Here is an 11,800-nt window from a genome sequence, read left to right as displayed (position 1 = left end):
CCCCTCACGACTTTCCCCTTGTAAATAAATTCCCCCGACGGACTCCAGCGCGTATCACCCTTCGATAATTTCCTCATAATATATTCAGCGTTTCTACGCTCTCTGGAGGGGATATTCTTCAGGACCTCTGTGACAGTCTCATCCTCCTCCTCCTCCTCCTCCACCCCCTCCTCCTCAGGTTGCTTAGCGACGCGAGTCTCTTGCGGGGGTGAAACGCGTGATTCGAGTTCCCCCTGCTTGATCAGGGTTAAATAGCGCTGCAGCAGAGCCTCATACTTTTTAATTTTTTCATAAGGAGAGTGAGTACGTTCTTCCAGTATACCACGCATTCGCGAGTCTAAATCATTTTCCGCCGTTTGTCTGATGTTATTTCCGCTCGGCGGAACGGAATGACTGAGTTGAAGCATCTGCTGTGGAGTGAGTAAAAACATCTTTTGCGCCGCTTTGAACGCCATTATCCTCTGGGTACTATTAGACTCGTTATAACGGGCAGGGCCGCGGCGAGCAGAGGCAGGAGAAAGCCGCCCGTCTGAATCAGCGCTCCCCGCTTCTTTTTATAACTGGTTTTTCTGTCGGCCAGAAGACGTAAAACTCTTTTTCGTTTTTTTCAAGGCCCGGAATTGAGAGTCGCTCAAGGCGATATTCCCCTTTAATATATTCAAAGCGATCTCGGATAAAGTTTTCAGAAGCTCCGCCCTGCAGGTCTTCAGGCTGTGGTGACGCTCCCTCGCCCCGGCTCTGATTAGCGCTTTAAGAGCGGGGGCGTTCCTTTTTAAAAGAGAGCTCATATCCGTTTATCTTTCTGTAAATAAACTGTGGGCCACTCGTGCGGGAGTAATCCCGATCTCAGTCTGAACTGATCTGGACACTCCTGCGTGCAATCCAGTAATAAATACCCGTAAGGTACGCTCGTAGCATCATCAAGTGCCTCCAAAAAAAATTGTTTTCTGCCGGGAAACATTTGCTGAGCCAGAATGTTCATCTGTAACTTGTCTCTGGGATTTTTAAACAGCACCATATAATTACAATTCAAACTGATGGTTCGACTGTATTTCCCTTTATGAAACACGTTCTGTGTGATCATGATGACGCTCATATTCCGGTGATGTCTGTACTGGGTGAAAATTCTTACAACTTCAGGATGATCCGTTGCTTGAAAGATGAGATCGTCCAAAATAACCAGATGGCTCTGACCTTCAGGGAAAAGGCTGTCGTCCAGAAATGAGTCAGGGAGTCCTCTTACAAATTTAATATTTTTATTCTTCAGTTCAGAATACAGAGGTTGTTCAGACGTATACAGCCATACAATGTTGTCAGGCACATGTCTCATAGCGTGGCTACAATTTTCCAGCAATGTTTTCACAAACACAGTCTTTCCCGAACCACTCGGTCCAACGATGAGACAGGAGAATGGGAGCTGAAGTCTGGGGTCAATCTCCACCGTATTTCCAGAGTGAGACATGTTTCAAAATCCGAACGGTTCGGTTTCCCCGTCCTTTAAAAGACGCCGCTTGTCATACACCACCCTGAAGGATTTTTGAAATGACACGTTTGTCAAACTGAAACTGCTTTTATGACGTTTAATTCCCTGCTGCGGCGTTATGATAGATGCAGCGAGGGCGGGATCTTTTATATAACCCTCGACCAGATCTTTGACGCTGTCAAAGTTTATTTTCTGACAGCTTTCGTGGGTTTGAGTGATCCCCTTCACACGCATGACCGTTTTACCTCGTGCGGTTTTATATGTGTAACTTTTAGGTCCCGCCGCTGCAAACTCTGTGATGACGTCGCCGTTCAACTCGTCGGTGAGCTGCCCCAGATAATTACCGGTAGGCAGCGGGGTTTCACCCCGCCTACAAACGTAAATCAGGCTATCGGTATCATAATACAGAATCCTGTCAGGATTTGCCACAGCCTCCATAAAACCGTACAAGGTCAAACGCGCGTACGCCGTTGTAAACGCCGCGATGAAAATATTGACGGTTTTACCCGGTCGGCTGACGTGCCGCGGGCCGTACCTCCATTGAACCATAGCCGCCTGACTGCTGAGGAATGTTAGATATGTGACCTCGTACTCTTCAGAAAACAGATACCTGAACAGATCGTCAGCATTTTTAACGAGCGCGGTCTGCGTCAGATTTGCCCTCTGGGCGAATTTCCCCCAGAAGGAGTTGAGGCAGATCTTAGCCATCTGACGTTTTGCCGGATTGTGACTGATTTTTTCTGGGTCTAAACGAATCTTCTGATTCAGCCAGTAGTCCGTGATGTATTTTTCTCTGCTCTCGGAGTCTTTATCAAATTCGGGAGGGAAACCAGAGGCTTCCTGCTTGTGTTTTAAGAAGGTGTTTATGTACCCCTCAAAGATTTTATCACTTTTTTCCTCAAAATGCCAGACTTCAAAAATCTTAGCTACAGCATAGCCTGTATCCAGAGCTTTGTGGAATTCCGGGGTCGTCCAAGTCCCAGACAGAGCTCTCTGCTGCTGACTGTGTGTGCACGCTGCAGCTTGATTATTTTCATCAGCGCAGGTGCGACACAGAGTAAACACCAGTTTACCGTGAGGAGTTCTGTGTGGGAGGACGGGGAATTTTAGCCCCTGGGGCGGGTACACGATGGCTTTGATGAGCCCGAAATAAGTCCTGGGGTCTCTGAAATTTCTCTCTATAATTTCCGGATGCCCCGTGGGATATGTGAAATTTACGTTAACGTAAGGATACAGCGAGGTCACGTCGACGTAATAGACCGTCTCATCTTGCTCAGCCGTGTACCTCAGACGGGCCGCGCAAGTCCGACCGCCGTATAAAGCGTCGCGAGGTTCGAGGGGCGGCGGTAACCCCCTGTGGGCGAGGAAACACCGAACGCTCTCATCCCTCAGCCTCATTTCAAGCCATTGATGCTCCCAAATTACGTTGAGGGTGACGCCCGGCATAGCCCGCAGAAAGGCTATTTTTTTCTGACACGCTGCGTGGAGCTCTCCAAATGAGGTGTTTGTGAGAGGGTTTATTTCATGCTGTGTAAAACACCTTGCACACCCGTGGTAAAAACATCCGAGAAACTCCCACACTTTTATCCGGCCGTCAATCTGAGCATACCCATCAACATAATAACCTCCTATTTTTTTCTCGCCCCTGTTTAGAGCATGATCGATGATAATGTTTTGCGTCTCAGCAACCCATTCTAACCATTGCACGGCCACGTCCGAATATTTTTTATGCCTCGTTCTATAATTGTCGGCGGAGGGGATCGCCAGCGTTTTTGGAGCAAGAAAGTTAGTTTGGAAGACTTTCATACACGCCGAGGCGATTGTAACGCAGGTAAAAGGATCCACGAGTGTTTCAGCGATGAATTCAGACATAAATTTGGAGCAGGCTGCAGCCAAGATTTTTGTGTCGTTATCACAATACATAACGGCCTCGGCTTTAAAATCGAAAATTGCGTTTTTTTTTCCGCACGTACCACGCGTTAAATTCCTCTCTTTCTCCCTCTGACATATTTGCGACCCCGTAAGCCGCTGAGTCAGGGTACGGACCGACATAGTTCAGATTTTTTTCTGAACTGAACAGGTGCGGAAAGTAACCTTTGCGGATGATTTCGTCTTTCAGCCGGATCCCCAGGGCTTTAGGCATCTGAGATAAGCGCATTGTAAGGAAAGATAACGAATCTATATATTTCTGTTTAAAGGCGGCGTCTGTCATGAGTAATAGTTTACTCCCGGTCATAATCACAGCGGGGGTTACGCCCTGCTGGACTAAATACTTTAGAAGCAAATAGCCGTCAAAACCTTTTGAGTTGTGAGCGATGAACACGTATTCTTTGAATTTTCTCGTTCTAAAATGTTTAAAGAAGCGGGCTACGCAGTCTGTCCCCCATGCGCTCCAAAAATCACCCGTCTTTGTTACAGCGCTGACGTAAAACGGTACGTGTTCCCCGTTATTATCGACATACGTTTCAAAATCATAAAAAACATATTTCTCTGAATGCGTCTCTTCAGCTTTGAGCGGGGTCATATAGCAGAGGTGACCCTCGCTCGGCTCCTGGAGAGCCTCGCCGCATATATGACACCTCTTCTGCTTACACACGTGCGGAGCGCTGTTTTTAGAAAACGCTATGTAATACTCACGTTTACATCGAGAGCATTTTTTTCTGTTATCACACACATTAACGAACTTACCGGCGGAAGGACGATACTTCGGCTGTTTATGCAGGCTGTAACAGGTGGGAGAGCGACACTCCTTGTTACATTCGCTGCAGAATACAGGGTTATTTTTCTCATAACACTGCGTGGATTCACAAATTTTACAATATGACGGACAATTATGGGAGGCGTGGTTATTGTACCCCTCAAAGCAAAACTTACATACATATTTCACTCCCAAAAATCTCTTTAAATCGATGATTCCGTAAAAATGATTATTAAACAGAAAAACGAAAAGAGTTTTCTGCTGCGCCGGTATTCCTGTCTGGAATTTTGTCAGCTTTCTCTCCCCTTCGGCTCTGAAAAACACCACAATTTTACAACCCAGAGCGTTTTCAAATTTTCCCACCTGCTCTAAAGATACCGGCGTAGCTTCCGTTAATCCGACGCTATTTTGTAACGCCAGTCCGCGCTGCTCCGCCTCGTGCGTACTCAGATGAGGATTCAATAACTGAACGAGGTTTATCGCGAAACATAAACTGTTGTCAGGATTATACACGATATTAAGGCATTTGGATTTTTTCCTCAGAACCTCGTGATGGAGGAGGTCATCTATTCTGCGCTTCCCCGCGCCGTTCTGGTTGCGGATGACTTGAACCACTAATTCCAGAGACTCGTCGGCTAAAACGTTGGAATTTGATTGTATCAATCGTTCTAACAGATTTTGGAAGCCCGTCACATCGCCAGCGTCGTTATATGAGCTGATCAAAGCGGCCTCGTTGTAGACTGAGTCCCCACGAATCTCCATTTGGATAAAGTCCCCGGCCCTGGCGTGTGTTAAAGCCTTTTCGACCGAGTTATGAAGAGCCCCAACGACGTTACGGTAAAATTCCGCGTAGTCGGGAATTTCGTCGGCGCGCTGGAAATTGAGAGGCAGCCTGATTTCGATATTGTTAAAAGCAGGTCTCCTGATGACGTTAGCAGCCCCACCACCCGTCATGGGAGAGTGTCGGCTGGGTCCCGGTCGTGCATCATCTCCGTCTTCCATCAAAACAGAGATCGCCGCGTTTATCGGGGTTAAACGAGCTCTGTTTAAAATCTCTTCTCCGCGCGCATTGCGCGGGGAGGGACTTCTTAAAGGTGAAAAAGCGCGAGCGTCGTTAGGCGTTTGATTTAATTCATCCACCGCGGATTGGACGTGAGGATTAACTTCACACGCGAGGAGGTTTACGGCGTTATTTAACGGAGTCAGACGTACCTGGTTCAACGCCGCGGGACCGGACTCGTCTGGAGGTGAGGTGTGCGGGGGGTCAGGGGGCTCTTCAGTATCAGACTGGACCGTCGAATTTATAGCGTTAATCGCAGAAATGATGTAGGGGTTAATTTCTTCCGATTCTCGTTCAGCCGCTAAATTGTTAAGAGCCTCATTTAACGCTGTTAAACGAACACGGCTTAAAAGTCTCTCTCCGGACTCGATGTTATTTTGAGGCGGCGAATTTAACGCCTCGGGTAATGGACCATCTGCTCCAGGAGCGCTCCCCGCTGAGTCGATTATTGAAGCGTTTAAATCCAATACACGTCCGAAGTTATTTTCCCGATGTGAATTCTCTCCTTCCATCTTTTAAAATCTGTAGCAGGAAGAATCTACCTCAAGAAATTCAGTTAATATACCTCTTCAAAATGAATTCTCCCGTTCCATCGGAATAAGAGAAAAAATAAAAAAATAAAAACAGACTACACATTTTCAAGAAAGTTGCGTGATGAGGTTAATCCCAGCTCAGAATATCTTCGAGCCTTGCGTCTCTGTGGAAAATAGACGGTCTCCCTCCACCGCGTGCTGAAAAAAGAGAAAATCGTTAGTTATTAAATATTTAAAATAAATAAATACATAAACTCCGACTCCTTACCGTGTACATCCGCGGATCGTTTACGGGTCTCTCCCACTGACCCGCTTCTCCATGGGCTGTGACAGAAAAAATCGGGTTATTCCAGAGTTTTAATCGTGATTTAATCTCGATCGCTGTACTTACATCTGCGTGGTGAAGTCGGGGCTTCCAGCCTTCGAACTTCTTCAGGGGGCTCTGACTTGATTTCTAGAATTAACATAAATAAATGAATACAAAGCATCACCCTCGCAAGCGGATATTCTGTACTATTTCAAATATATTACCGAGGACGGGTCCGAACGCGCTCTGGACCGTCTGCGTGGTTTTGTCTAAAAAAAAAAAAAAAAAAAACAGTTTCAGACGGCGTGCATCATTTAAAAACACTCATTTCTATCAAAACAGATTACTTAAATCACTTACCCTGAAAGCTGATGCGGTTTTCGCACTCTGCTCGAAGACAAGAAAACTTAATTAAACAACATGGTTTTCCAGGATTTTTTCCGCAAATTTATTCTATTTTATACCCATAGCTGGGGGTCCAGGCATCTTCACTCTTCACCGGTCGTAGTGGAAATGCTCGCTGACTCGTTCCCAGGGACGTAAGTGATAAGGAGCATTGTTTATTGTTCGGGCTCGGGGCAGCATCTCCGCTCAGCGGGTGTCCCGCGCCCCATGATCGATCGGCTAATATCTTAAAAGAAAACATCATCTGGCGTGAGTGATAAGGAGCATTGTTTATTGTTCTTCGGGTTCATCACCTCGGGGCAGCATCTCCGCTCAGCGGGTGTCCCGCCACACACACACACACACACACACACACACACACACACACACACACACACACACACACACACACACACACACACACACACACACACACACACACACACACACAGGGTCATGTTTCCGCGAGCGGCTCTATGCGTGGGTATTTGACCGTCTTGCTGCAAAGACTTACAGCCGAGAGAGACGGGTATTTGTTCCCCTTCTTTAATTTACGAATTAAAAAACAGAAAAGGAAACGTAATAATTTAAGAATTAAAGATATTAAAGGGTCATTAAATAATAGACAGTGATTTATGTTTAATTATTTCAGAATTAGTTAATTCTTTAATACATTAAAAAGATCTAGGTATTTTTAATCGTTCTTTAATTCATGAAATAAAATGACATTAAAATATTAGACCCTGGGTGGGAGGGGAGGTATGGCTTGGAGGCGGTGCTTGGCCGGGGTTAGGGGAGGAGCTTGGGGGTGGGGCTAGGGGAGGAGCCAGGGGCGGAACTAGGGGAGGAGCTGGGGGCGGGGCTTAGGGGCGGGGCATACTGACGTCATCGACTCTGATTGGATGTGACGTCATAAGGGGCGGGGGCTCGGAGGCGGGATCAGGGGCGGGGCTTAGGGGCGGGGCATAATGACGTCATCGATTATGATTGGCTGTGACGTCATAAGGGGCGGGGCTTGGAGGCGGGACTAGGGGAGGGGCTTAGGGGCGGGACATAGTGACGTCATCGATTCTGATTGGCTATGACGTCATAGAGGGGGCGGGGCTTAGTGACGTGGCCGATTTTGATTGGCAGCTGTCACTTTTTTGACGAAAGGTGGGTCAGTTTTCTCTCTACCAAGGCATTGCAGATACATTCTGCACACATTACAAAGGCATGGCTGCAGAAGAAGAGGTTACAGATGCTGGACTGACCTGCTTGAAGTTCTGACTTGTACCCAACAGAGAATTTTGAAAAGAATAATACCACAACGACCCCATACTGTTGCACACCTTAAACATCTTAAGTGTTGTGAGAAGGAAAGGCAACATTACGAAGTGGCAAATGCTATCGCATCCCAGCTGTTTTTTGGAATGTGTTGCAGGTCTGAAATGCAGGAATAAAGAAATGAAATGAAGCTTACTTAAAAAAATATTATATATATCTTGGGTTTCATACTGTCTGTAATGGAATAAAAGTCAAAGTAAATGTAAGAATCACTGCAGTTATTCTTATTTGCATTTTCCATACTACCCCAACTTTTTTTCTGATTTGGGGTTGCATAAATAAAAACCCTTAACTCAATCCTTCGTCATTCAAGATGAAGCAATTTCCAAGCATGCTATGTCAAGGTTTAGAGCCTCGAGTCATTCTGACACTGCATGGGTGTCGCACCCTTCCAGAAATGACGATCAGATTAAGGAGTCCAAAAAATCAAAATAAAAAAAGTTTTCAGTAACAAATGCAGCCCCATCAGCTGAGAGTTAATGATATAAGATCATCTCATTTACAGTTAGCACTTTCTTTAAATTGCACCATCAGTAAGCATATCCTGACAGCTAAGCCATGTCCAGTATAAACAGTCATACAGTAGTGTTCAGAATAATAGCAGTGCTATGTGACTAAAAAGATTAATCCAAATTTTGAGTATATTTCTTATTGTTACATGGGAAACATGAGTAGGAGGAGTTCGGGGAGGCTATGGAGGAGGACCATCGGTCGGCCTCGAAGAGATTCTGGCAAACCGTCCAACGCCTCAGGAGGCGGAAGCAGCTCTCCACCAGCACTGTTTACGGTGTGGGTGGGGAGCTGTTGACCCTGACTGGGGATATTGTCGGGCGGTGGAAGGAGTACTTCGAGGATCTCCTCAATCCCATCGTCACGTCTTCCGAAGAGGAAGCAGAGACTGGGGACTCGGAGGCGGACTCATCCATTACCCAGGCTGAAGTCACCGAGGTGGTTAGAAAGCTCCTTGGTGGCAAGGCTCCTGGGGTGGATGAAATCTGTCCTGAGTACCTTAAGTCTCTGGATGTTGTGGGGCTGTCCTGGCTGACACGCCTCTGCAACATCGCGTGGCGATCGGGGACAGTGCCTCTGGATTGGCAGACCGGGGTGGTGGTCCCTCTGTTTAAGAAGGGGGACCGGAGGGTGTGTTCCAACTATAGGGGGATCACACTCCTCAGCCTCCCCGGTAAGGTCTATTCCAGAGTACTGGAGAGGAGAATTCGACCGATGGTCGAACCTCGGATTCAGGAGGAGCAGTGTGGTTTTCGTCCTGGTCGTGGCACACTGGACCAGCTCTACATGCTCCATCGGGTGCTCGAGGGTTCATGGGAGTTTGCCCAACCAGTCCACATGTGTTTTGTGGATCTCGAGAAGGCATTCTACCGTGTCCCTCAGGGCACCCTGTGGGGAGTGCTCCGGGAGTACGGGGTCCGGGGTCCTTTGCTAAGGGCTATCCGGTCCCTGTACGACCGCAGCAGGAGCTTAGTTCGCATTGCCGGTAGTAAGTCAAACCTGTTTCCAGTGCACGTTGGCCTCCGCCAGGGCTGCCCTTTGTCACCGGTTCTGTTCATTATTTTTATGGACAGAATTTCTAGGCGCAGCCAGGGTGTAGAGGGGGTCTGGTTTGGGAACCACAGAATCTCGTCTCTGCTGTTTGCGGACGATGTGGTTCTGTTGACTTCGTCAAATCAGGACCTTCAGCGTGCACTGGGGCGGTTTGCAGCCAAGTGTGAAGCGTCCGGGATGAAAATCAGCACCTCCAAATCCGAGGCCATGGTTCTCGACCGGAAAAAGGTGTTTTGCTCTCTTCAGGTCGGTGGCGTGTCCTTGCCTCAAGTGGAGGAGTTTAAGTATCTCGGGGTCTTGTTCACGAGTGAGGGACGGATGGAGCGTGAGATCGATAGACAGATCGGTGCAGCATCTGCAGTGACGCGGTCACTGTATCGGGCCGTCGTGGTGAAGAGAGAGCTGAGTAGGGGGGCAAAGCTGTTGATTTACCGATCGATCTACGTTCCGATCCTCACCTATGGTCATGAGATTTGGCTCATGACCGAAAGAACGAGATCGCGAGTACAAGCGGCCAAGATGAGTTTCCTCCACAGGGTGGCTGGGCGCTCCCTTAGAGATAGGGTGAGGAGCTCGGTCACTCGGGAGGAGCTCGGAGTCGAGCCGCTGCTCCTCCATGTCGAAAGGAGTCAGTTGAGGTGGCTCGGGCATCTTTTTCGGATGCCCCCTGGATGCCTCGCTGGAGAGGTGTTCCGGGCACGTCCCACTGGGAGGAGGCCCCGGGGAAGACCCAGGACACGCTGGAGGGACTACATCTCTTGGCTGGCTTGGGAACACCTTGGGGTTCCCCCGGAGGAGCTGGAGGAGGTGTGTGTGGATCGGGAGGTCTGGGCGGCTTTGCTTGAGCTGCTGCCCCCGTGATCCGACTCCGGATAAAGCAGAAGAAAATGGATGGATGGATGGATGGATACATGGGAAACAAGGTACCAGTAGATTCAGTAGATTCTCTCAAATCCAACAACACCAAGCATTCATGATATGCACACTCTTAAGGCTATGAAATTGGGCTATTAGTAAAAAAAAAAAAAAAAATTAGAAAAGGGGGTGTTCACAATAATAGTAGCATCTGCTGTTGACACGACAAACTCAAAACTATTATGTTCAAACTGCTTTTTTAGCAATCCTGTGAATCACTAAAGTAGTATTTAGTTGTATAACCAGTTTTTCATGATTTCTTCACATCTGCGAGGCATTAATTTTGTTGGTTTGGAACCAAGATTTTGCTCGTTTACTAGTGTGCTTGGGGTCATTGTCTTGTTGAAACACCCATTTCAAGGGCATGTCCTCTTCAGCATAAGGCAACATGACCTCTTCAAGTATTCTGACATATCCAAACTGATCCATGATACCTGGTATGCGATATATAGGCCCAACACCATAGTAGGAGAAACATGCCCATTTCATGATGCTTGCACCACCATGCTTCACTGTCTTCACTGTGAACTGTGGCTTGAATTCAGAGTTTGGGGGTCGTCTCACAAACTGTCTGTGGCCCTTGGACCTAAAAAGAACAGTTTTACTGTCAACAGTCCACAAAATATTCCTCCATTTCTCTTTAGGCCAGTTGATGTGTTCTTTGGCAAATTGTAACCTCTTCTGCACGTCTTTTATTTAACAGAGGGACTTTGCGGGGGATTCTTGCAAATAAATTAGCTTCACACAGGCGTCTTCTAACTGTCACAGCACTTACAGGTAACTCCAGACTGTCTCTGATCATCCTGGAGCTGATCAATGGGTGAGACTTTGCCATTCTGGTTATTCTTCTATCCATTTTGACAGTTGTTTTCCGTTTTCTTCCACGCGTCTGTTTTTTTTGTCCATTTTAAAGCATTGGAGATCATTGTAGATGAACACCCTATACTTTTTTGCACTTGCGTATAAGTTTCCCCCTCTCCAACTTTTTAATCAAACAATGCTGTTCTTCTGAACAATGTCTTGAACGTCCCATTTTCTCAGGCTTTCAAAGAGAAAAGCATGTTCAACAGGTGCTGGCTTCATCCTTAAATACGGACACCTGATTCACACCTGTTTGTTCCACAAAATTGACAAACTCACTGACTGAATGCCACACTACTATTATTGTGAACACCCCATTTTATACTTTTTTTTTTACTAATAGCCCAATTTCACAGCCTTAAGAGTGTGCATATCATGAATGCTTGGTCTTGTTGGATTTGTGAGAATCTACTGAATCTACTGGTACCTTGTTTCCCATGTAACAATAAGAAATATATTCAAAACCTGGATTAATCTTTTTAGTCACATAGCACTATTATTATTCTGAACACTACTGTACACTCCACATCAGGAAATCTGATCATTTTGGGAAAATGTTCACTAAAATGCCTATTATTGTGCACAACACACACTTTTTTCTTCCTTTGAACAGACACCTACCCTATTTATTTCAGGTGGCTTCACTTCTTCTGCGGGAATATTTTGTCTG

At 46.8% G+C, this 11,800-nt stretch overlaps 1 protein-coding gene across 1 annotated transcript in view; it reads right to left on the bottom strand.

The window, feature by feature from the left end:
- Positions 1-11,800, bottom strand: part of recql5 (RecQ helicase-like 5) — a 45,834-nt gene that overhangs the window by 13,714 nt on the left and 20,320 nt on the right. Inside the window, exon 17 of the mRNA XM_034191220.1 lies at positions 11,752-11,797. Within this exon, the coding sequence (XP_034047111.1) occupies positions 11,752-11,797 (46 nt within the window). The remainder of the gene's footprint in view (positions 1-11,751; positions 11,798-11,800) is intronic.

Source organism: Thalassophryne amazonica, chromosome 16 (assembly GCF_902500255.1).
Source record: "Thalassophryne amazonica chromosome 16, fThaAma1.1, whole genome shotgun sequence".
Lineage (NCBI taxonomy): Eukaryota > Metazoa > Chordata > Actinopteri > Batrachoidiformes > Batrachoididae > Thalassophryne > Thalassophryne amazonica.
The sequence above is the reverse complement of the archived record's forward strand: the minus strand, read 5'-3'. Positions and strand labels throughout refer to the sequence as shown.